The sequence below is a fragment of the Maylandia zebra genome, linkage group LG4 (assembly GCF_041146795.1).
Source record: "Maylandia zebra isolate NMK-2024a linkage group LG4, Mzebra_GT3a, whole genome shotgun sequence".
In the NCBI taxonomy this organism is placed as follows: domain Eukaryota; kingdom Metazoa; phylum Chordata; class Actinopteri; order Cichliformes; family Cichlidae; genus Maylandia; species Maylandia zebra.
Genome location: NC_135170.1, coordinates 24,024,802 through 24,051,549, shown reverse-complemented (window position 1 = coordinate 24,051,549; position 26,748 = coordinate 24,024,802). Strand labels below are relative to the sequence as shown.

General features: G+C 40.5%; 2 protein-coding genes across 3 annotated transcripts; both read right to left on the bottom strand.

Annotated features, from left to right (window-relative positions):
* Positions 1-354: 354 nt before the first annotated feature.
* usp36 (ubiquitin specific peptidase 36) lies at positions 355-16,805 on the bottom strand. 2 transcript variants are annotated; one of them, XM_004559427.3, is made up of 20 exons: positions 16,679-16,805; positions 12,796-13,061; positions 12,420-12,641; positions 11,856-11,966; positions 9,417-9,519; positions 9,272-9,339; positions 8,603-8,673; positions 8,413-8,495; positions 7,750-7,861; positions 7,512-7,652; positions 6,891-6,991; positions 6,655-6,793; positions 6,183-6,545; positions 5,667-5,891; positions 5,089-5,204; positions 4,232-4,927; positions 3,748-3,959; positions 3,331-3,516; positions 3,119-3,234; positions 355-2,523 (listed from the first exon to the last, which is right to left on the bottom strand). In XM_004559427.3, the coding sequence occupies exons 2-20, from the start codon at positions 13,046-13,048 to the stop codon at positions 2,392-2,394; spliced, it is 3,450 nt and encodes a 1,149-aa protein (XP_004559484.1). In that variant the 5' UTR covers positions 13,049-13,061; positions 16,679-16,805; the 3' UTR covers positions 355-2,391. The 2 variants fall into 2 exon arrangements, with proteins under 2 accessions (XP_004559484.1, XP_014264384.1); XM_014408898.3 differs by having other exon boundaries at positions 3,748-3,956.
* Positions 16,806-18,032: 1,227 nt separating this feature from the next.
* timp2b (TIMP metallopeptidase inhibitor 2b) lies at positions 18,033-24,967 on the bottom strand. Its single transcript, XM_004559426.6, has 5 exons — positions 24,616-24,967; positions 19,464-19,564; positions 19,266-19,374; positions 19,018-19,142; positions 18,033-18,877 (listed from the first exon to the last, which is right to left on the bottom strand). Exons 1-5 carry the CDS (start codon positions 24,743-24,745, stop codon positions 18,680-18,682), a joined length of 663 nt encoding a protein of 220 aa, XP_004559483.1. The 5' UTR covers positions 24,746-24,967; the 3' UTR covers positions 18,033-18,679.
* Positions 24,968-26,748: the final 1,781 nt, after the last annotated feature.

Genomic DNA, 26,748 nt, shown 5'->3' with positions numbered 1-26,748 from the left:
AATTCGTCAGATCTGTTTAAATCAAAATTTGAACATCATGCACAATTTCTTGCAATTGCATTGAGCACCATGTTTCCTTGAAATGGTACACAAATGGTTTTGAGGTCCATTTTAAATGTAACCCAACCAGCAGCATGCTGTATTAACAAGAAAGTGCAGTAAGTGGTTCAGCTTCCATAGATAAAGGCAATACAACATACATGCACCTCTTTTGGTAAGTCAGACTTTCTTAAAGAAAGAACCCTTCTTAAACAGTGATGCTGACCCTATTTGTGCTGTTTACCCACATACCATTTGTATATTTGGAAAAAGCAGAGGAAGACAAAGAGAAAAAAAAAAAAACCCACAATCAGCTCACAAAAGTCACAACTTTATTGCACCTTTTCAGTTAGCTATTACGAGGTAAGAGCTACTTTCATTATGAAAGCTCTCTTCTCTGGTCAGAAAAGGTGGTGCAAAATATGGAACCATCAATGCAAACATGTGGACTGTCCATTCACGCCAGTAAATGTTCATCTGCCAGTCCACTTCACAGCTATCCTTTGGAAATGACACTGCCCCTCTTGTACTGTACACATTACAGTGACATAAGGAAGGACTTGCATGAAAAACAAATGTCTCTCTTACACACAACTGAACAAACACACTTGTAGATAAATTCTCAACACCCACCGACTACTCTGAGTATTTAGTAGCACAGTAAAGATCTTCTTTAAATTACATATTTATAACATTAAAACCTATGCTTTTTATAGCCAATTCAAGGCAACATCTCTAGAATGAAAAGAAATGCGTGGGTAAACCTTTACAGCGTTGTCGGGGTGGGGGAAACACTGGTAGCACAAGATGGACTGTACAATCTACACTGGCAAAGCATTTGTTTATTTAACTTTAGTTTCTCTACACATCTGTGCCCAAACTGGTGCAAGATGATTAGATGGATTCCACACCTGATATATTTTGTATAAAACAGTTGTTTATAGGATGTACAGGATGCAACGAGGCGGCTTAGGTCCAGGGATGACTCCTACATGAAATGGGGTCTGATCAAGGGTGGAGATGGGAATACAGGAGGTTCTGGGTTCCTGAGTCTCAGCCCAGTTTCTAGACGGCGAGCATGACTGTCAGAAAAATTGCATAGAGGTATAAGATACAAGGGGACAAGAAGATCTCATCATGTAGTTATCGCATCATAACACAGTGCCAGAAGTATAAAATGTAACCCTTTAATTGCAGTATAGTGGTGAAGGAGTTTTTTTCCTTCTTTACAGAAAACAAAAACATGTTTCCAAACTGAGCTTCTCTAAATGAAGAACTGATGAGATGAGCTACATAGTTGGATAGCTGCACAGTAGAAAATTAACTGCGCCAACGAGAGTTCCTCCAGAAACGCCGGCCTCTACGACGCACACAACAATTGCACCGAGCTGTAAGAAAACAATAACTCATGAATAAAAAATAAAACTAACAGCATCCGATGCGTTTCCTCCATATCGATGACACCGAGCATTCCTTTGTATTATTAATGTATTAACATTAAAGCTGAACTTGGTAAGGAAGGGAAAAAATCACGTGTGTAACAAGAACTGCGCAACTACAAACGACCCTTCATTTAAAATGGGTTTTGAACCAGTTTAGGCATGCGTAATGAGGAAACAGTGGCTATTTTAAACCTCAATTTTACCAACAATATGCAGGCAAAACTCGGTCCTTAAAAAGAAGCAGTGTGGTACAGACACTAGAGTACAAAATAAAATCCCAACTTATGAGAAAAAAATAATAATAACATAAAAATATTTAAGAAATCTAAAACAAGAATAATGAATGAGTCCAGCTTTGTTATTTGACATAGAATAATTTCATTTTTTGTTAAAAAAAGTCACTTTTTTTGCTCAGATTGCGTTTTCAGCGCAGTTTTCAGCGAGGCCAATGAGTCACAGCCTACCTTTCACAATTACGGTAAAGCTTTTTGTATTTCATGGTAGCACATTTTCAGGGAAATAATCGGGGCTCAAAGGACACAAATCTAGCGCGATATTGACGTGATGTTCGTGATGTAAGGATTTTCAATTAAATACTGAATGCATAGAAAACTTTAAGCTGCTCATGGCGGCATCTAAAGGGGAGATAGTGAAATTCAGCTGTCTGCTGAAAACAATATTTCACATTGATTAGTTTAAAAGTTGTGTTGGCAGACTGCTGATACAGTAATGTGTACTGCTTTTGGCACATATCTTATTCTTGAATATGGGGGATTAAACAAACAAAAGACAAAAGAAAAAAAGAGAGAGAGAGAGAGGGAGAGAGAGAGATTGGGTAAATGAGTTTGGTAAGAAAAGTATTTTCTGTCTCAATTTCAAGTCAGCAAGACTTCAGCAGCAATCTGGACTCTCAGCGTCGGACTCCAAAAACTCTCTTCCCTCCGGGTGTTACAGACCACTTGTTCCGCCTGTCCTGAATCTTCTGGAACATGCTGCTGGCCCCTCTCCACTTCTCTCTTTTATACTGCTTTACTTTCGTCACCTGTTAATAAGAGGAAAAGGGGACAAAATTAAAATTAAATAATTGCATATCGTCTCGGAGAAGTATTTTAGTTGTTAATAATCAAAATACTAAACAGGAAAGCAGGGTAAAAACTGGCCATCATAGAGAGAAATAGGGGCGCTGTGTTGTTTAATAACAGAGATTACAACAACACATTTTTAGACAATCTTTCCAGGGATCGTACTTGATTGCACAATATACATGCAAAAGTGTCACAAGTAACTGTTTAGGTCCCAAGAGCAACAACGTGTCTGAATCAGAATCAGAATACTTTATTGATCCCTGGGGGAAATTATTTTTTGTTACAGTGCTCCATTTTAAACCAACATTAAGACAAGACAGACAATACGCTAACTAAGAATAGTACAATAAAAAGTCTGGTTAGTGGCACTAAATTTGCCTGTGAAATGACAAATGTAACTTTGACCTCATGCACGTTTTGAGTAAAGACCCATTAGGTGATCACTGTGTGCAAGTTTCACTGAAATCTAACTAATTCTAATGCAGCAGTACAGATTCTTGTGAACTGAACAGACAGACAATGACTTTTTTCATGTTGCATTTCACCCCTCACCTTTCCCCTGTCGAAGTCTTCATCCCACTCGTCGATCACAGTGTCACACCTGGCATCGCGGGCATCTTCAATGGCATCTCTGCTGACAGCAGAGACCTCACCATCCCAACTGAGGACTAGTGAAGACAAGACACTGACACCCTTTAGGGTCTTTAAAAACACATTTTCTTTAAAATTGCATTTAAAAACACAAATATGACTCTGCATCTCACCATTGGCTCCGTAGGCTTTATCCGACGCGTTCCTGAGCAGCTCTTCTACCACACTACTCGTCTTTTTCCCATCCCAAGCTACGGGTGCGGCGCGGGTCGAGCCATCCGATGTACTTCCATCAGCCGCTGGTGCCACGCTGCGCTTGTAGCCGTCCTTCACTTGGCTGTCCCACACTACCACTGTGGCTGGGAATTGAGAAAAAACAAAACAAAACAAAATCACAGAACTGTGATTAAATCTGACATTCTCAAAATGCAACGAGTCACACTCTGCACAAAAGTAGAATGACTGGTCACTCCACAGAAAGGCTGAAAGGCTGCAGAGGTGCAAAGTGATTTTGTCAAATGGCTCCAATCAAAATTTTACATTGACACTCCACAGGTAATCGATGTAATGTTAAGTTCTCGCTCACACACCTGTGCTTTCTTTGTTTATTCTGTCCTTCTCCATCGTTTTCTTTTTGTACGGGGGCTCCGATGCTTCAGTCTCAGCATCAGGACAATGCTTGCTCTCCTCCCACTGCTGCATCTCTTCTTTTAGCCTCTTCTTCACTTTTAATTTCTTTTTTACTTTTAATAAATCTCCTGTATCTTTCTGGCTCCCTGTGGGCTTCATCTCAGAACTGCTTCTGGGGAAAAAGCAGATGAGAGATCGAGGTAATGAAAGGCATATAGCAGAAGCAACTACTTTGTCTCACTCTTAACCCTTAAGGGTGAGAAGATCAAATATTTAATGAAAAAGAATCTTATTTCAAGTCCTTTATGAGAGTTATGAATAATGATAACACATTTAGAAAAGTTCTTGATTCCTAGAGTCAAGCCAGTAATGTAGACTTTCTGAGAGCTTTACACACGAACTCAACTTCAGGTGAAGAACAAACATAACCAGACTCGAACCAACCTTTCTGTTGTAGAGCGTGCAGACACTGTATCCTGCAGAGCGTCTCCTGACTGACCCACATTGTCTTTCTTTTTCTTCTTTTTCTTCTTCTTCAACACACAATCCGTTTCCTGCTTTTTCCGGTTTGACTCACACTGCGATGGAGTTGTAGCGGATAACTGAGGCTTTTTCTTAGACTCTTCTGCACTGGACTGAGGGGTCAGGCTCCACATGCCACTCTGACACCAGTCCTCCTCCTGGCTTGACGTGTCCAAATGAGACGAGACACACGCCCGCTCCTTCGCCTTCTCTCCGTCTTCGTCCAGCCGCTTTCGCTTCTTCTTTTTCCTCTTGCACCTCTTCTCGCCATCGGACTCTGCTGCAGTGCACTGTGTCTGTGGAGCTGGGGATGTGACTGGCTCTGGGACGCTCTCCACCTCAGAATGCCGCCGCTTCTTCTTCTTCTTTTTGTGTTTGACATTTTGAGCGGGAGGGTCGTCAAGGTCTGGTTCTTGAACCACTGAGTTGAGCTTGTTGGAAGACTTGGGACTCTTTGGGCCTGGACAGTGAAGACCGTTTGTTTTAGGAGGAAGGCTCACGCTTGGCTTTTGCAGTGTGGAGAAAAGGGACTGTTTCTGAGGACTCTGCAGTTTGAAGGATCCAGTTGAATGGGCTAAAGGTGATGATTGGACTTTACATGAATGGAATGGATCAGCTCTGGAAAAGAAATAAGGATCGTCTTTGTTTTTGGGTGTCAAAATTTGAATGGATACACTCACATTAAGAGTATACTGACCCCCTAAGTGGCAGAGGACTGTACAACTCAACCATGCCTAGTGTGAGTATTCGCAATACGAAACAGGTTTCCATATACATACCTGTGAGTGGGAGTGGGTGAGGCAAGGGTGAGGGAGTTAAGTTGATTTTGATGCATGGGGTCACTGGACGGCAAACGGGGCAGAACATCAATGCTGTTCGGACTCCGGCTGCGAGCCTGCAGTTATCGACATAAATAAAAACTTGGTGGTCTAAAGAAAATAGCCATGAGTGTGACAAAAATAAGGAAGAGAGTAAATAAAGGAAAAAAACAGGGTGATTAAAAGGATGATTGGGGGGGGGGGGTGGAGAGAGGAAAACAAAGTAGAAAGGGTATGGCAGAGAAGAATTAGAAATGATTAGGAAAAAAGAACAAACTAAAGGAAAAGAAGACAAACTTTAAACAAGTGCTAACATGTGGTTGATTAGACGGTACACTGGAGAAATAAGACATTACATAAAAGGCATAAAACGTAACACAACACCACTCTTTAACTTGCCTGAATAAAAAAGACTAATTGAAATCAACGGTGCAATTTGTGACAGCAGGTGTGGCGTTACACGACAGGAAGCAGAATTATTATGAGTTTGTAGTAAGACAGGAAGTGAGGCAACTGCTGTGGATGGGGATGACGTTCACCTTCTTGGCCGACAGGGCAAGCTTCTTGGCAGGTGGAGGTGACATGGTGCTGGTGGCTTCAGATGTGATGTTGCCGAGAGCCGGGGGTTTAATTTTTGCCGTCTTCTGCTCCTCTGTGCTCTGAGAGCGCTCCACGCTCCTTGCTGGAGACGCCAGGCCGCTGGAGCCTTTCCGAGGAGTGGAGGGAGTCTCTCCTACTGGTGCACTTTTGGGACCAACGGAGTCCTGGTCCAGAGAGAGAAAACCACAGGTGGCGGTTATGCTTTTGTGAAGCTGCAGATCTGATCTTTTACATCAAACATGGCTTCTGAAATGTGAGAGAATCCTTGTTTTCATGCTACTGTAGACTGAATCTCTGTAGGAAAGCATGTTTCCCTAAAGAAATGCCACTGCTTTTCACAGCACTCAAATATTTTGAGTATTTTTTATTACCTGATGATCAAAATTAAAAATCCCTGTCAAGATTTCACCCTTAATGTAACATTTGTATTCATGCTTGTTGACTTTATACCGTACCTTTGACTCAGTGGTGTCAGCAGAGGAGGAGTCAGACAAAGACTTAAATGAGGTAGACGCTGCCATGCCTCTGCCTTCTCCACCTTGTTTTTTATCTCCCTCCGTTCTGCTGACCCCGTTGTTGGAAGGGGTCGGAGTGCTGCTGCGGGATGGCAGCTGGCTCTGCGAAGAGGGCTTCTTCACCTTCTTGAAAGGTTCCTCTATAACTGCGGGTCCACCCGGCAGCTTTGGCAGACCGTTGGAAGAGGATGTCCAGTTGGACAGTCGGGGCTGTGGCTGAGTGCTCACACCGTTCCTGGAAATGGGCAAACCCAAACCACCGTCCATCGACTGGATCTTGCGCAGCTGGGCTGGCTCAAGTTTCTATCAAGAAAACGAGGACTTTTCTTACATTTTTTATCCAGAATGTTAAAAGCTAGAAAGTTTAACACATACATTTACTATTTTACAAAAAGCCAAATATTTCTTATACCTTTTTCACCTGTGGGGAAGAGAGAGGCCCGTTCAAGTTGGACCTCTTTATCTGTTCCGATGGTGCCGTATTCTTCCCGGAATACAACATCCCCTGCTTGGTGGTCTGCCCATCTGCATTTTTCTTGGTTTCAGGTATCCTTTAACACACAAACACAGACTCTAGTTTGTTGGACTGCACATCCAGGAGGTACAGACATCTTTTTTGATCTCTTGCATCACTCGCTACCGTCTCACCTCAAGTAGAAAAGCACATAAGCCTGCTGGTTCAAGACCACTTTGATGTTACTTGAGTGCACCATTGAATCATTCATTTGGTACCATTGTCCATTGCTTGCCTGTGAGGATAAAAGAGGGAAGAAACATAAAATAAAGCCATTTTCCCTGTAAAGATAACTAAAGCTCTCAAATCTTAATCACTAGTTTAGCTGTGAAAGGGATTTGTTAACTTTTAGCTTTTAAAAAGGAACTGAGAGAAACCAATGTGACCCTGACTTTTGGTGAAGATCGATATTTGGCAAAAACTGGCAGCTATCTGTGTAAATGTGTTGTACTGGTATATTCGATGGATACAGCTTGTTATCCAGGTCTGCTATGGTAAGCTATTAACAATCCACTCTCTTGTCCACATATAGTCACTTCTGACTCCACAAAACTGACGTATTAATGGGAAAGTTTCACAACAAGCTTTCACAAACAGTGTAGAAAAGGAACTTTAAATTCAGATCGCTGACACCTAATTTGTCACCTTTCCCGATCGGAATCCACAAGACGGAGTGGAAGGATTTTTAAAGCCAATTTTCCTTCACGTTCCTGTCACACGCACACTAAAAAGATTGTTTATCTATACCGTCTTACCTTCACATAGCAATAGTAGTGTCCAGCATGACAACTGTAGCCTGAATGCACCAGAACAGCATAGAGGCCGTACATGACAGGATCGCCTGAGCTCTGAGACATGTAAGGGCGGATGTTTAGAAATTCTGGGTAACCAACATCCTGAAAAAGAAGAAGAAAATGACAGAAAGGTGTGAGATATATAGAGGAATGAGGCAGTTTTGCTAAAAATCAGTCCGTGTCGTGAAAATTCTTTAACCTTTGTTATTTTTCCACCGCTGAAGTTTGCAAACCTCTTCAGTGAAAGGGTGAGTACGTTGGATGTTCGATGCACTGTGAAGCGCTTGGTGGCCGGCACTTTCTTTTTGCACCTGAAGAGGACGAAAAATAAAAATTATGACGACACTCTTTAATCTTTTTTTAATTTTAAGACCTTTTCCCCAAAAATTTTAAGATTTACACTCACCACTGACTTTGTTAGATACACATGTTCAACTGCTTAATGTAAACATCTAGTCAGCCATTCACATGGTAACGACTAAATGCATTTAGGTACGTACACATGGTCACAACGACCTGCTGAAGTTGAAACTGTGCATCAGAATGGAGAAGAAAGGTGATTTAAATTACTTTGAACGTGGTTTGGCCCGTCTGCCATCCACAACCAGTCTATTTCGGAAACTACTGAGCTACTGCAGTTATACTGATCTGCATCACGGATGTGCTACCAACAAATCTGCAGCTGTGTGATGCCATCATGTCAATATGGCCCAAGAGGCACCTTGCTGAATACGTGCCACAAAGAATCAAAGCAGCTCTGAAGCCAAAATGGGGTCCAACCCAGTACTAACAAGGTGTACCTAATGAAGTGTCTGGTGAAAGTATTTTGAATCATTTCTGACTACATGAGAGGGGAACTTACTTGGCACACATGTAGGCATTCTCTCCACTTAAAACATCTGGTTTAACAAACAGTTCCAAGGCTCGCACTATGTTTGCTGCTTGCTAAAACAACACAACAGAAATTACGTTACCAAACTTTCCAAAGACAGAAACATGAACATTTCCATGAAAATAAACGTTATACAATAAGGAGATATCGTGCAACATACCCGAATCTCAACGGCGATATCCAGGTAAGGATCGTACGTATCTGAGACACTTTTACAAATAGAGCATTTTACTGAAAGGCAAAAAAAACAAGTCTCACTCTTCTGACAGTACTTGTAAGTAAAATCTGTTGAAGCTGCAGCAACCTCAGTTCAATTTCCTGTAAACATGAAACTGTCAGGCACCTCAAACAACCTCATCTGACTATTAGAGCAAACTTTAAGGGGAAATTCCTTTTACATTTTAACTCGTTTCTATTTTTCCATTATAGAACAAGCGAAACTCTTGAACCCACATAAAAGAAATTACACGAACTGTTCCTTAACCTCTCACTTTCAATATGAAAGTTAATCATAATGAATGTCTCTTTTAATAAGATTTTAATTCAATTTAAATTAGAATATTTGAGCAGTGGGTTCTTAAGTAAAACACAGAGATTGAATAGTTAAATAAATTTTGACAATGTAGTGTCTTTTTCTAAAAAAATAAATAAAATAATTACACAGGATACCTGCATCTTAAGCCAAGGTAAGATACACACATATGACACCTCTCTGTTTTCCATGCATGACTAAAAAGATTATATTAGCCTAATTTAGTATATTGAGTATTAACCTGCATCAAACCATTAAGACTTAATCTGAGCTGCGTGTTTATTCATCAGTCAATACCTCTTGACCTGAGGTAACCTCCAAAGATCTGGTGAACCAGTGTCGTGGCCTGGGTCTGCCTGTCAAGCCTAAAAACACAAAGACAAAAGTTATTCATGTAATGACTAATGACTAAACAAATATCATAAGAAGCATAAATCCTTACTTCGGATAGCCATTGAGACAGGCTTTCTGCATGGCATCGATGGTGTACCGCAAAAATTCATGGGCGTCCTCTTGACTACCAAAGCGAAAATGTCTTGCAATTTCTGTGGACGACAAAGAGCCTGTCAGATTTCATGCTTTACCAGAGTTACATTTTTCCTCTAGCCTCGCACTTACTGAGACAGGGAGGCTCAGAGAAAGGCGTCTCTCACTTTCCAACTTGTCAATAATGTTCCTTGTATTTGATAAAATGTTGATGAACTGCAATGACCCACAGGCTCATTAAAGAAATAGATCAACCACTGACTACCCAGATTATCTGACTGAGGTCACAGACATTTGTTACATATCGTGATTTCTGACAATAAGTGAAAGCAAAGCAAGAAACTGTAGAGGTTCATTAAAAATAAAAAAACCTAACAAAAAATTCATTTCTTATTTATAGCATGACAGCTTATCACTTATGGCCTGATAGACACCAAAGTAAACCATTAAAGGTCACAAATTGAAGTAATATTTTCATTATTAAATAACAGAAAAGTTATTGTTTTCCATAATTTTCTACAGAAATGTTTTTATTTATACACAAACAAAATGTAAAAACTGAATTTTGCTGTTAATTCAAAGATTTTTTTCTATTATTTTTTTTATTTTTGTTGTTGTTTTAATTACACGTCAAAGATCAGGAAGGAGTTACAAGTGCTTTTAATGTTTACAACTTTATTTCTTATAGACAAAGTCTAACAGCAATGCTTTTTACTTTCATTTACTACAGCAGCATTTCTTTACAATGCAGAAACATGAAGACTTAAGGAGAACACATCAGGTTTTTTTAAATGGTCATTAGGTGATTAACCGATTTGTCTGACCCACTGAGATTTAACTGAACTGGCCCACAACGTAAAATTAGGTTCTCTCTATAGTCTTCATAACAAGAATAACTGATTATAGTCATTTAACTATTAAAATATGACACGGCACATGTGCACACTTATAAAGTGAATGGCTAATACAGATAGTAGTGATGTACAACAATCAGTGAGCCGATTCATCGGCTCTCTCTCGGCACTCAAAGGAAATACATGCATGTCGAGGTAATATGATAAATACCACTCCTTTTATAGGCTGGCACTATACTCTTCCTACACTGGCAAACTGGACAGTACAAAACTCTAGCAGTCCTTTGTTTCTTCCTTTAGAAACTAGCACCTCCTGTCCTTTGTGTCCAGTCTCTTTAGCTACACTCCAGCCATCCAAGTTGTCATTTTCCCCAGGTTAACAGTCACACTTTTTTGTAACTATTATAGAAACAGGTTAGGTCAGCACATTCATTTCAAACAGTGGGCTGGCTGTTTCACTGTAACTACATAAAGGTCCTTTATCAGGAAATACAGTACACCCTGCAGCCAATCAAACTAGAGCTTTCACCCAGACCATGGCATAATGACCCAATAAACATGTTATGGTTACAGAGCGGCGTCTAATCTGCAGTAAGAGTCTCATAGTAGAGATAATGTACCCTACTGTTATTTCCTAATGGAAAACTGGATGAGCTATTAGAATGTGGTCATCAACATATTCCCAGCATAGCACCCCTGCACATTCACAACAATGAGTCACCCGAGAGTGGGGAAAAAGGAATATAATACATCAAGCACTAATGATCTATTCCAGGCACTTCCAGGAGAGGAGAGAGGCAACATCTTGAAGACATTAAAGCTGTGGGTATTAATACTGGTGTGTCGTGTTTTTATTTTGTTTGTGAAACCTCAGCTGTGAGATCTGGTGGCAGTTCAGGAATCGGCAGCAGTAAGCTCTTTTGTTTTTGTGCAGTGATATGGCACTGTATTAATGGCCTTTAGAGTTGGACTAGAAATACCGAGGTTGATATTTCAATGTGTGCATTTAAACTGTTCCAGCATTAGCGGCACATTTTAAGCTACAGAGGAGGCCACTAGCTAAATCAATGTATAAAAAACCTGAACACACATACAGCGCATCCTGAGCTCTGATGGGGGGGAGAAAGCAGGTGGCCTGTACATTTTTGTGCTAAAGCCCGCAGTCACAAGGAGACAGAAAGGGCATTGGGAAAGGAGGGAGGCAGAGAAAATGAGGCACAGGAGGTGGAGACATGATTGCAGCATCACATAAGGAGGAAGCAGCCAGGTAGGGAGGGGACTAGGGTGCAATGAAACTACAGCACAGTAACTCGCCGTGTCAGGGCACTACTCACACCTCATCGCTACTGTCTACGTGGGATTCATTCACTAACTGCAGTCTCACTGCTCCACTTCTATACTGCAGTTACTGCCCATTGTTGTCATACGGGACACTGTTGCAACACATTACCCTTGAGAGTAGCCAACCAATAAATGTGACGTCTGAGATAAACCTAGAAGGCATAAACTGCTCAGGCACTGTTAAAGGAGGGCGATCTTACTTTTTAAGTCTCTGATGAAGGAGACGGGCTTAATGGCGTTGCCTGTGTTGGCGAAGGCTTGGATGATATGGTTCTGCATTACACAGATCATACAGAAGCCTGACTGGTGACCTGAACAACAAAGAGGAAGAGGAGTTACAAATAACATAAAAGTATAAGCAGGTGTTAGCATTAAATACAAAAACAATACCTTTAACTCAAATTTAAGGGGTTAAAAGGCATTCCACAAACCAGCTGCTGATATTACAATATGTTAATCTTTTATATAGAGTCTGTTTGAATGAGATGATCAAAACGAGTAAAAAAAAAAACAAAAAAAAAAAAAACGCTCCAAATAATAAATGTCTTGATGCATGCACAATCATCCAGGTAAGGAAATCCCTGGATGATTGGGAGCTCAAAATAAACTAGCTGAACCAAATGAAGCTACACTTCTTGTTTTTCCTTCTTCAGGCACACACAGGGATATAGGCCAGGTAAAAGTAATTCCCCAAACTGTGTGAGAAACTGTTAGTGTTTAAAATAAAAAAAAAAATAAGTAAATAGGATAGTAAATCTACTCACAGACACGGCTGTGCTCCTTTGAGAGTAAGTAGTTGGCAAGTGGCGGCGTGTAGGTGAGACACTGCACTGTGGAATTGAGGAAGCAGGTGTTTCCAAGGTTATGGAGGCCGGCTCCCACCCTGTACACACGCTCCCACTTAAGGGTGATCTTGTTCCCCGGAAAGAGCATCTTCTGCGGAGCAGGGATCCCATCGCTCTGGCCCCCGACCACATTCTCTAAGACTAAAGAAGGGGTACAGGCAATTTTGTGACATTAGCCGAGGACAGAACGCCAGAACTGAGCTTTCAGGGTAAGCATCAAAGAACAAAAGGTCAAACATGGAAAATGTCAGGCCATCAAATTCTGCTCAATTTTCAGTTCATTTTGAGAGCTTACCTTGCCTCTTAATTTGAGCAGGCTCTGCAGCTTTCTGTGCTGTAGCACCCTCAGTCCTAGGATTGAGGATCACATACTTGTTCTTTAGGCTGTCGAGCTGATAGGAGAACCCCTTGGTGGCAGGCTCAAACTCTATTTTCTGCAAAAGGACCTTCTTGGCAGAAGAGGCCAATAGCTTGTTGAGGTCACCCTCATCGCCTGTGTCCTTTCGGCCAGGTTTTAAAGCCTCCTTGAGTTTATCCACTATCGGCATTGTTGGAACATCACTGTGGGGACAAACAGATTGAGTGTCAGCATCACTTCTCAAGACTGCACAAAAAAATAAAAATAAAAATGTACCATTTCAATGATATCAATGACATGCCATCCTTTTTTTTTTATATCTGCAAAAAATGCTCACACAAAATTACTTTGTTTCAGAGTTAAACATGAGCAAAATTAAACCTGCAAATACAAGTTAAATTTCTCTCATAGGTAATAAATTAAGCCCGTTTGTTTGCCCTCCAGTGGGCACCTCTCTAGGCACATTTTCTGACATCACCTTACAAGAGAGATAAGGACTGAGTGCTTCCAGCTGGGTCTTGGCAGCTGTCCCTGCAGTTATGCAAGGCATCAGATGTAACATAGGGTGGGGGAGTGTATGGGATAGGAGAGGGAGAGCATTTATGCTTACACATAAGGTGTGAGCAGCTGTAGTTAACTGCCAAATTACATTTATACAAGTCACATTTTGACCTAATCAAATTTTTTGTCATCCTCTCAACTCCAGTGAGTGCATAATCAGCAAAGCTGTAGCTCCTTAAATTTTGTCACAACAGTTAGAGATCTACAGTAACAAGTAATAACAGTAAACCTAAAAGTGTTTTCCATGTACTGTTTCTACACATAAAAAGCAGCTTAATGTACACAAAGACCATTTTAGTGTTGAGAACTGCTGCTTTACACCAGGCAGCTGTAAAGGAGCTCTGATTCAGGCTGCTAAACTAAACAGCTGATGAAGGGTGTTAGTCGATCAAGTTGACTGGCCGGCTGACTGCAGCGGGAAGAAATGAGGAGATCAAAGTCCAAAGGAAAGAGTGACACATTGTTTACACAGCTGATCATTGCAGTTAACAGAGAGCAACTCCAAACTACGGAGCATTAGAGGGTCGGAGAGTAGGTGACCTGCAATCCCTCGAGTAACACATTCAACTATCAATCGCTGAACCTGTGACTTACTTTTTAAACTTACGAGTAAGCTATTATTACACAGCATAGCAACGCCATATTTTGATGGTGAGTGTGTAAAACATTCAATCTTCTCTCAGTTTACCCATACAAATGATACCGTCCCCCCCAGATAAAGACAACAAAACATCTAAGGAAAAAAAAACAAACAAACAGAAGCGAAGGCTACATCATAGAGACAATACAGCACTACGACTTACTCATCAGAGTAGGCAGTGACGTCATGAAGAGGGAAGGAGGGCCGAACATGCATTGTATGCACAAGGGCATGCTGACCTTCACGTGCTGCTGATACTGATACAACTAAGAAGCACAGAGCCCACAGGGAGAGGGAGCTAACTGCAGTGATGCAACCGTCCAAACAGGCAGCTCTGCTGATGCGCTGACCAAAACACGGATGTTTAATCCGATTGTGTCACATTACTGATAACACAGAAACTTTCTGACTGCTGTTTGGGATATGCTGGTTGCATAACTAACAAATGATGCTATTTAAGACACGGGTCATTTTAAGGTGAGTGAAGGTTTTCACAAACAGTGATAATCTGGGAATAATTACTTACACCGATGCTTAATTTGAGAAAAAAAAGAAAATCGATTACATCCAAAAATAAAACAAATACAATTCCTCGTCTTGTCAACTCAAGCTTACATCAAGCATAAAATTACACTGGTAAAGCTTTTTAATGTTAAGAGTACTTCAGATATCTTAAAGCCAACTTTAATAAGTTTTCACTTTATGTGGTAATTTATGTTAGCATGGCTTTGTTTTCTGTTCCACTTTCCATCAATGCCCTTTGCCTTTTTCGTTGTACATGTACCATGACAATAAAGGGCTATTCCATTCAATGAAGGAAGGGATGTACACAGGCAGACAGTCATTAAGCGTAAGGTCTTGTTAAGCCATTTTGCCTATGTAATCAATATGTAGTGCAATGTCAAACTAAACAATACGACTTAAAGCCTATTTACAGGGGTTTAAAAACTTATAACCTGGTTGTTTCCGATTTTAAAAGGTAATCCTCACACTGATATGAAAATATTTCATTCAATTTGTAGGAACACAACTGATATTGAACTTAAATTTAGATGTTTAGAAAACTGACTCGTAAAGGATAGATTGACTCCATATTGCACAGTGAAAGTTCGGAGAACCTCAGTTTGATCCTGAGAGTTCCTTCTGGGATTGCATCACGAAGGGCATCCTGTGTAAACATGCGGCGCGATCCTTTCCGAATAAGTGAGCAACCAAAACTAGCTTTTACTTTTGTAGGATAGATTGCAGCTGAATTAGTTTATTAAGTGCTTTTATGGACAGTCAATAGCAAATTATGTTAGCTACTAATATTTAAACAAAGAATAAAAAAAATAAAAAAAATGTAGAGACAGTGGGATTACTTTCAAGTACCCTCCAGTGAATACTTGCATTACCCAATACTGACTCTTTATTTGCATTTCGTAAACTATGCATACATAGATCGTGCACATATCCTGCCTAAACTACTGCTGGATGCAGGTGACTTCAAGGGCTACCAAAAATGTTGAATTATGACACAAAACAAACTATGAGAACATTTTAAAAAAATGATTCTTTTTGAATATATAGGAGGCATATATATATATATATATATATATATATATGAGGCAATATATCATTAAAAAAGGGCATTTATTTACAAGGGGTCACCACAGCGGGTAGCTTTACATGTTTTATTTATTTATTGTCTTGTTGAGCCACAGAAGCTTTGGATAATTAACATTACTTACTCAGCATAATTTATCCCTGAAATAATTCATTCTCAACTACTACTCAAACGACAGAGGAAAAAAAAATCCATAAACTATTAAAACAAAACACCAGAATATGAAAACATGCATTCAGCCCTCACCTTCTCCCATATCTAAGTCACCCACCACCACTAGAGGAGCATTGGGCCATCCTATATGTTTTTAAAACTGAGGGTTCAGATCACTCTTAAAGAACTTGCTGCAAAGGTTTGTCTAATGACACCAAAAAACCCCCCAAAACTGGACTACTCCAGGTTTAATATATAGATCTACAAAAAGCTACTCACTCGCTTCAACACACTCCCACAAGCACACTCAAAGTGTAGAGATTTCACTTCTTAAATCCCACAGCTTATTGTTTTGACCTGCTTATAAATCTACCTGGACGCATAATTTAAGCTAGTTTGAGGTCTTGTTTTTTCTAAAGGTCGTTAAGAGCTCCATGAAGTAGCCGGTGTAGCTGCTCACCTACTGGTCCCACCACTATGGGCCAATCACCAAAGCTTGAATGCTAGTTTGCTTATCTACAGCCGCAGCTAATCTCGCCCTGAACCGTTTAAAATTTATACAGGAAGCGTCGCTAAATATCGCAACTGCTCGATATTTAATCGTTTATCTGTCCCTGCTGTCGACTGATTCGTGTTCTGCTATTCAATCGTTTAACAGTGGAGCAACGCGGTTAGCAGCCAAGCTAGCTTAACGTGGCGAAAGCCAGCCTCCCTCAGTGCTGCAATGTGGTTAGCATCCCAGCACCCAGGTAGCTAACAAACCTCCCTAACCGCCACATCTCGCCTCTTAGCCCAACGACAGCACCACGTAAACAAGCAGCGAACAGATATTACACGAATACGCCTTTCCGTTCACTTACCTTTCACTCAACGGGACAAAATAATTTAAACTAGAAGCCTCTGCTTCCTCAGATGAAGCTCTTCAATCTAGTATTTTCGCCCATGCTGCATTATGAGAGGGCGATAGAAAAAAAATGACTGACAGGAATCACGGACCAATCAGAGCACAGGTCACGCTGTAGCCGAAAGGTTCAGCCAATCGGCGCTTAACGTGACGTCGATCTGTCGGGAGAGGGCTACACGTGACTTCCAGCCAACGCTGTTTACCATTGATGCGCGATACCTGATTATGTTTTTATATAACAACAAAAACGCGCGGAAACATGGCAGGGCCTGAATCACACCGCTACTCATGCTCATGAAAATTCCCAGAGGAGGGCAACCCCCCCCCCCATTTTACATTTTTAATGATGCTTTTTCATTTGCTTTTCTTTCTAAGATTGCATTTCATTCGATTGTCATTGCAAAGACCAGCAGTGTTATCCTAAGAGTAGGACATTTTAATGTTAGAATAGTAACGCATTTAAAATCTACAGTGAAAAAGGATTGCATGCTGTGAAATGCTGAATGGACTCATGTTTGCTTGATCTGGGCACATGGATTGGCTCGTGAATGTCACGTTGCTGTTGTCTCCAGTAGGCGGCAGTAGATTGCCTCAAACGAGTCTCTAAATTACAGATTTAGTAAGCTAAAATGATGCATGATGATCTGCACTAAATGCACATTCCTAGGCATTTAGATTTAGCAGCAAAGTGTGCTTGCTGCATGTACTGGTATGAAAATACTGAGCACACCGAAAGAGGTTTATGAATTTAATTGTAAGGGTCAAATGTACAGTAATGTTTCAGATGGCTATGCATACAAAAGTCATCTTATCTTTAAAAAAAAGTCCCATGTGAAACCAGCACATCATACTTGACTACAGTTTCAAATGACGAATCTTTTTACACTCTCATATTAATTATTCATGTCACATTTGCGCCACACTGACGGCAACCTTAGTACCGTCAGTGCGAGAAAAATGATTGGTTACAATCTGTTATTCCCAACAAAAATGTATTTTACTAATGTTAAGAAAATATATGGTGTTCTTTATTTAAATATACTGCAACAAAAATTAAGGGAACAATTCAATGATCTTGTTGTTTTCCACTGACCAAGCCGATGGGCCATTAAATTTTTTTCCCACAGTATATACATACACTTACATTTACATATTTTATTTATCAAAAAAAGAGAATTTAAGTGTTTTCCCAATAATTATTATATGTAGTACCTTAAATAAAATATGTGCTCACACGTACTAAAGTATAACAGTGCCTAGAGCTGTGATCTATATATGCAGAAACAAAACAAACAAAACAACAAACCATGGAGGATTTGATCCTCTTTTAATTCCAACATGTTTTTTTCATTACAGACAATATGAATGTTGCGATATAATTATGTTCAAAGTGCCTTCTTGTCTATTCAGGATTATAGTATAAGAAAAGCAGCGACTGTGGTTAAAGAGTCGTGCTTTAACACAAATCAGTTGCCACACATTTAAAAAGCATGCTCCTGTTCCCTGTGATAGCTCTGCCAGGATGATTGTTTCCTGGTGTTATTTATCAAAGCAGATTCACAGAACTTTGATCAGTAGGTACATGTTATGTACATGTTATTTTAATTATAGAACCCTTTAAAACTTGAATAAAGAATTACAGATTAATAGCTCAGGAAGAAATTGTATCATTGAATTATGGTGTTTTCCCCCCTTTGTTCCAGCTGGAGGAGAAGTGGTTTATGAGGATGTGCTTCAGATTCAGGGGCCAGTGTGGCAAAAAGCGCTGAGCTCATAGGAATGATAAGTGAAAACATGAGATCTGCAATTAAAACCTTTTTTTTTTTCCTTTTTTAAAAATCCACTCTACAGCTTTTTTGATAATTAAAAGAAGGGGAATTTGATGAGTTTTTTATTTTTGTTTTTGATATTTCTATGGTGGCATATTTAAACTGCAGACATGTGCACAGTGGTAAAGTTAAGGGTCTTCGATGTCCATGAAATCCTTTTTGGGCGCTGCAGAGCCTCTGTACCAGGCACAAGAGTTATCACTCCTCTTGATGCATGCATAGTGTTTAGCTTGTCTTCCATTTTCAGTCTTCTCCATCAACCAGTCCAACCAAAGGCACTCGGATGGGCTGTTGATCATGCAGGGGATGGAGCTGCAGGAGGTGATCTGAGGATCAGAAAAAGCACAGTGATCGTTACAACATCGTGCATCTAGCGGTGATTTGTTTTATGCAACTGGGAAGTGATCATCTGGTAAATGTAAACTTTAACTACTCCCTTAGACTTTTAATCATAAATTTTCCATACCCTGCATTCGCAGCCCATTTGATAGCGCTCAGTCAGACCCATCTTCTGAGTGGTAGTCAGGTTGTCCCAGGGTTCAAATAAGCCACACAGAGTGACGTGCATTGTCCCATCAGCCTCCAGCATTCCTACAGTGGAAGGAGAGCAAAGTGTAAATCTAGAGGATATATAAGAATCTATATGAAGCCACATTAAAGAACATGTTTGTTATATTACACAACATGTGCCTTACACTGCACTGAAAGTCATACCTGTGATTAGATACTCTTTCCTGCCGTCAGTCTCCAGAGACACTCCACACATCGCAGAAGAGCGAGCTGTGTAGAAGGCATCGATAGCGTTGCTGGGACCTTTGAACATCTGGGAATTCAAGCAAAAACATTTAGATTCCACTGAAGTTTTTACACATGGAAGAAAAATGATAAATGCAATAGCTTTGTCCTAAATACCTTGATCTGTTTAATGTCGTACTTAAGCCGTTTGATGGAATCCCCATAGACGTCATTGCCAACATCCACCTCTTGCTTTCCGACTACCTTTGCCCTGATAACTGGATAAAGACAAGAAAAAAAGAGAAAAAACAAATTGCATTAACATTCATTTTGTGTGAATGCCAGCTTTGTAACTGGAACGCTGCTTTGTTATGTTAAAACTGAAATGAATCCGCATCTATCTGTATCTGATCTGAGCCCTGCCCAGGTTTGGCATGCTGGAGTTGGCCGCAGCACATTGCTGTGGCTTGAATCTGAGAAGTTTGCATGTGCCAGGTCCTGGGAAGACAGAGGCGCATGAGTGTTTCATCAGCTGCAATCAGAGGGAGGAATGCATGCTGCCTGTTCCCAGGTTCCTGGGCCGACACAGGAGGAAGCCAGTCAGCAGTCTTTGAAAAAGCTGAACTAGAGTGCCCCCCGCCCCCAGGCCTCTCAGCCAGCCTGCCTTTCTGTCTGGAGAGAGGTGCTGACATGCAAATCAACCTCCTCCTTTCACATGTAGCCTCCTCCTTTTCTCTCTTGCACTCTGAAGCTGGAAGAAAAGAGCTCATGTGGAAAAAAAACAGGCTTTAATGGAAAATTACTATTAGAGCCATACAAATGAGCCGTTGAGCTAAAATCCCGAGTAGTCAAAAAACAAAAACAAAAAAAACCCAAATCAACTTGTGTTTTTCAAAGTTGCTGCTCTTTCCATGTGTGTTCAAAATGTGGAAGTGCAGTACAGTATGATCACATGTCAGCTGCAACCAGACACCCGGCAGTTACTGTATATTCACAGGACTGCAAGGAAGCAAGCGACAGAGCTAACACTAACCAGATGTTCTCTCTCAAGTTCCACTTCAGTCCTTGCTTTCCCAAGGTGGCAGCTACTGACTGTCTCTGATCGCTCCTTGCCAAATAATATCAAGCCCTTTCATTTGCCTTTTTTATATGAAGCTATGAAGATGTGAGCCATATGTGCCCTCATTCATGAGGCTTAGAGAACATCTCCTTTTAAGGGTCTAAAGCATCAATCCCAGACAAAAGGAAGCAAGAGAAAAAAGGAGAATGTGCGCACACATGGAGTGATGGAGTGATGGGTCCTGAAGCAAGCACGGGAAGGCAGTCACATTGCTGAAGTATTCTTAGCGTAACAATGTGCTGTGTATACAAGGAGAAGACGGCCCTTTAAAGTCAAGAGGGATACAAAAGAAAAGCTGTGTTAGGGATAATCTACACCAGTCACCGGATTTCTCTTTTTCTTTTTCGTTGTTTACATATCACAAACTCCCTCCCTCCCTCCCTCGCTTTGATGCAGAGTGAGGTAGCCGTGCCGAGAAACTCTCCAACTTCTCAGCAGAGTGTATTAGCGGTAATCCCCCTTTGCTCCAATGTGTCGAATCAAACAGAGACCTCTTCTTCTACGCCTAAAAGCAGGAATTAGAGCAGGTGGGAATAACCACAGGATGTTAAAGAGGCATAAAGTGAAAAATACTGAAAATGGGGTCTTATGCGCATACTGATATATAATCTTAGCATGTTTTAGAATTAGGTGTAGCTCTTGAGTTACATGTACATGAGAAAATAAGGCAAGTTATCGGGGAAAAAAGGATCTTTAAGCTAATTAATGTGATATTCCTTTGACATGCCACCTATTTGATTTGATGGATTTTTCCTCCACAAACTGTTCGAGCGGTTTAGAAGTACAACTTTATTCTCTGTGCTGGTATATAGTGTGTACGCAAGTTCTTGCCAGAGCCTGGATGTTTACTGGAACAGGCTGACAAAGCCCTTTAAAAATCATAAGTTTCACAGAACTGGAAACCGAAGGAACCATCTAATTTTCTAGTTACTCAAACAATAAACACAATATTTTGCATGCAGTATTGTGGTCATGGGAGGGTTTTAAAAACAAAGAACAAAAAAGCAAATGCATGTCATGTAATTGAAGAGCATGTGCCCTCGTCTTCCTCTCCGAGGAGCCACAAAGCGGTCAGAGTGCGAAAAAGTCAAGTACAAATTCAAACTGACTATCCTGCTGATCCTGTGCAAAGAGATACAGACTAATCTGAGGTAATCCTTTGTTTTCCTTTTAAAAACGGACAATTGTAGAGTTTAAATACTCATCATCTCATTGGTGTGCGTGTGGTAAGCAAAAGGTCCCCGGTACGATTCCAGCCAGGGATACAAATCGCCTTCAGGGAAGAGCATCCGATGTAAAATGCAAACACATGAAGCTATGGACGAAGATAACTTTAAAATCTCATCATCTACATTAGCCGTTAGTTTTGTTATGCCTTGCATAAAAAAATGTAGCGTTTTTAGCGTTTTCTCCTGTTTTTTTTACAGTCTGCATGTGACTGAGGCCATGGACATAACGTTCACATGCAGTTTCCTAAAGGGGAGTTGCAAGTGTCGCACTGCACGGATCAATCCAGCGCGCTATTGCAAGTGGTGCTGGAGCTTAAGGCAGCTGCTGTGGTTATTTGCACAAATTCTGTCCAGCTCAAAGGACGGAAATCTGGTTTTAATATCAGCTGTGTTTGCACAGCTTGCAATTTATGGGCTGCTTTTGTCCCAGAAGTCGTACCCACTACTTTCTGTTCAGGAACCAATATGACTCATTTTCTTTCTTCACAAAAAGCAGCACAGATAGTTTTTAAATTTAAAAAGAAAAAGAAAAGTAAAGAATAATGAGTGCGGTTTATGAATACCCAACATTCCTCTGCCTCCGCCAAGGAACCAGAAGATAGATTTCCATTTATGAGGAAAGATTGCTCTGACTGTTTTGACAGTGGAACTGTTTACAACAAAACTTGATCCTAGGCGTGCACTACAAACCAGGCTCTACAAAGCCAGACTTACTTTGCTGGATAAAACCATATACACCAATCAGTGGCAGTTACCTTTTTCTCCTAATCACATTTTCTCTATCAGCCTCTGTGCTGACTCCCAGTTAAGGGGGGTTCTGACAAGACATTAGACTCTTCTTCTGCACAAAGTTGACCAACAGCTGACTTCAGTAAATAGGAACATAATGGCAGATGGCTGCCCCTCCCTGGTTCTGGTTTTGCCCGAGGTTTCCTACTGTTGTGATTTGGTCCTGTAGACATAAAACTGAATTGAATTGAAAATCATTGTTGTTCCAGATACAAGGATAAAAGAAGTCTCTGATTTTATGTGTGTGTGTGCTTTTTTTGTTCCTGTAGCACCCAGGAGTTGCAATAGATACTAAAAGGTGCTACTTATCCTTAACTATCACTGCTCACTGACATCAAACCAACCCATCTCCATGTTTATCCAAATCTCTGAAAATAAGCTGGTTAAGTCTGCACCATAAGTTACCATGGCGATCAACTGAGGTTAAAAAAAAAGAGAACGACTGTTATGAGATTAAAAACTCTGGCTCAAGGCTTAAGCCTCCATTAATCTTAGTATCAAACTTGCATCTGGAATTTTCATTTTATATCGACTTTCAGGTTATACGAAGGCCCACCTTTAAAAATGACATCACAAGTGGTGTAATGATCTTCCTGCACTGTGGAAATGAACTGCTCTTCAGTAAGTATCTGTAATCTCCAAAAACCAAAACCAGCACTAGCTATGTGAAACTTTAGCAATACTTCCAAGTCAGTTAGCTGTCTGGCACTTATTAAGATAGTATCTTGACTTATTTTAATCTACATAGGAATGCTGTATTTAATACACACACATCATTTATTATAACACAAGTGGCCCATGGTTCAAAGAAAAACATGATTCACCTTCATTTTAAGCCCAAGAAGAATAAGAATTTTGAATGAGCTTGCTTAATGCAAAATTTCATCAACCCACTGAGGTAGCAGTCAGTTCATGGGCTGGTGAAGTGGAATGCCAACGATTTCGTAAATTCCCGAAACTTCTCTCTGACGTTTAAATAAGTTGTGCAAGTGTGCAACAGTTGACTGCCCTCTCTGTGACCCAGCAACTTGGTGAAGTTTTGCTGGCGCTTTTCTTCTCCAACTAGCTTGAGCCCACTCTTAAACTTTGCCTAAACCCCCGAAGACACGAACTCAAGAATATTTGGTCAAGAAACAGATTCCCCGAGACTCTATGGTGGTTTATGTTTATGTGAGGGTCTATCCATGGTGCTGAAGCAGGAGCGGAGGGTCAAGGTCATGTTAGAAACTGACTTAAGAGATGGAAATGAGGTGAATCAGCTGTGAGGCTGAGATGACTGCCAGCATCTTCGTTTTTCTAGAGTTCTGCACAATCTGCCTAATCAAAAAACAGAACTTATTTTAATAGGTTCACTTTGTAAAGCCTAAAGCACCAAAATAGGGTAAAAAGAAAGAAAAATTGTCTTCCCTTTTAGTGCGGTATCTGACTTTCCATTTGTGTACATTCTCAGGTAGCATAATAAAGTTTATTCATCCTCTTGAGCAATGGAATCCAGTGAGTAAAAATCTTTGAATAAGTCACCTTCTGTCCACATGCCACACACTCAGCCATCTCAGAAGCAAGAAAAAAGACCCGGAGCTGGACAGGCTGGTCACTGTTAACAGTCCTGTTAGCTTAAGGTCTGTGTTGAAGGCAGCAACAAGTACTTTTTTGTAACAGGCGAAATTAAAGGGAAATTATCCTCAGGAGCGTTTGAGTAGGATTAAATGAATTTGCCTTTCAGTAAACTATATGATCACTGAGGTGATACTGGTGAAAGAAAATGAAGTTATATTCATGTTGTCATAAACAAGCACAAACACAAATGATTTTGTTTAAAGTCTCCTTAGCAACAACAAGGAATAATGTGGTTTACTGTAGATTTAAAAAAAGCCTAAAATGGTATTGAAGAAGACAAAACTCCAGACAGTATATTGATGTGTCTATGAAAGAGCATTGAAGCTATCAACAGAAGATTAGAGAAAAAGAGGAGGGCAGTGGAAAGAAAGACTGGGGGACAGAAAATTCCATCCTCCTCCCACTGCAACTGTAAACACGGGAGCTGGGCAGTCTCCCTCTCAGAATACGATGGTTTCCTTGTGGGGGGGGGGAAAAAAACCCCAAACCAATTTATCCTAGACATTGCTAACTAATACATTAATGGCAAAAACACAACTTGATGTGTTGATTGTTAGTCTAAAAATCAACTTACCGACGTCTGAGTTGCAGAACACCTGCTGGGGATGCCTCGGGGAGCAGCTGCAGGCTTCTGCCAGTTGTTGCACTCGCCAAAGACACAGGATGGCCAGAGTGACAAAACATCTCTTCATCGTCCAGGTCATCTCTGAAAACTACGCTTTCTAACTGAAACTGGAAAAGTGAGTGAGGGTATAGATATAGACCTGCCTGTCGGGTTTAAAGGAAACGAGTCGCTGTCCTTGGCTAGAAGTCGACGCACGACGGTGCTGTGCATAAAATGATGCACAGGGCACGAGAGAAAGTGTAATCCTGCTAAAGACTGCACACCAAGTCTGTTTTCCACTACCCTCAGCAGCAGCAGCCACGTTTTATTAGCAGGCAGCAGCAGCAAACTCCTCCCCCCCCCCTCCGGTGGCCAGAGAGCGCAAGAGCGCGACAGAGGTCAGGAGCTGCCGACTTTACACACGCACCCCTTAAACTACGTAAATCTCAGGCTGATGCGTGAGGAGGCGGATAATTGTTTTTAGGAAACGACGGTGATAACAAACAGCATCACCCTGTGACACACGTATTTTGGGACTTGTGACTTTTTCCCCTTTTTTTTTTCGTAAGTTTTACGCGAAGTGTTTCCTCACTCTTGCACGCCACTCCATAAAAGTACAAGTCTTGCAGTGAGAGTATGTAGGTATTACCATGAAACTTATGGGTATCTAAAAATATTTTAAAATGTTTTAATTGTTTAATTTTTGTACTTTTTTAAGGCCCCTTCTTTCATTTAACTAATTATTTGACTTATACCTTGTGTGGTTTCGCGCGTGTAAACTCTCGCGTTGTTTTAATTATAGCAACATTTTATATTTTATCATTTTTTATCTGAAGGTTTTTAAGAAATAGTAAATAAAAAAGTGCAATATTTCCCCCCGAAATACGGTAGAGCAGTAAAAACTAAAATTTGGCATAAAAAAAACTATCTGTTCTTCAGTTTGTGTGGTTCCTGCCACAGAGGTAACATTTGTTTCTCTAATCATAATAAACAATTTCTCAGTGGATTATATATAAATGCCTACAAAAGGCATCAAAGAGCTTGGAACCTGAACATCTGGATTCAACTCCAGAGGTAAGAAAGCGTCAGACTAAATCTTACTGACGTTTACAACTATGCTACTAACTTAAAATACAACTTTGGAATGAAAAGCCTTTCTAGATGGACGTGTGTGTGTGTGTGTGTGTGTGTGTGTGTGTTACTCATTTAAATTGTTAGATAAGGACAGGAGCTTTGTTTGTTTTAATGATAATAAATATGACGTATTACAATGCATTACTATTGTTAATACATGATATTCATTATAGTCTCTGTACTGGACACCATGAGGCAATGGCTCAGCACACCAGAATAGTCTTGTGACTACATTTCTCCACTAACAGGAGACCAAAAGGAGCAAATACTGTGGAAGTTTTAAAAAAGTCTGTATAGTCTCATTAAATGAAGTGGTTCAATTATCACATCCTGAGAGAAATCCCCAGTACAGCAACAACTATATAAGCCATTTGTTGCCGTACCTTTTAAAAACACATTCAGCAATCATGGAGCAACACTGATATTTAGTGTCTTTTAGCCCAGTTTTTTGCATTAACAAACTCCTGGAGGAAATCTCTGTCTTGGCATAAATAATTCTTCTATCATGCTAAAAAACTATCCTATAAAATCAATGAGACTCCTGTGAGGGCAAAACCATTTGGCAAAGCTGTGGCTTGGACAGACAAACAATTTACTAAAAATTGCTATAAATCTCACTTAAGCTGTGGGTAGCGGGAAATTCAGGCCACAGTCCCCTGCAGGTTCATCGCTCAACTCCTTTCCCGTTGCCAGGTCTTGTCACGGCAACATTTGATTCACTGTCACAAAAATATTGATTTTAGATGCTTTAAACATTTGCACACATGATAATTCGCCTATGAGTAAATCCTAACGTGGGTCAGGCTGAGTAATCCGTAGCCCACGCTGCGCAGTTATCTGAGGTTGGAATTTAGCGAGAGTGTTTATGTATCTTATAGTCACTTTCAGGAACTCCTAAAACACTGTCTGACAGAAGGAGGTGTGGCACGGTGGAGAGAAGTGACATCATGCCCTTAAAGTTAATGAGCT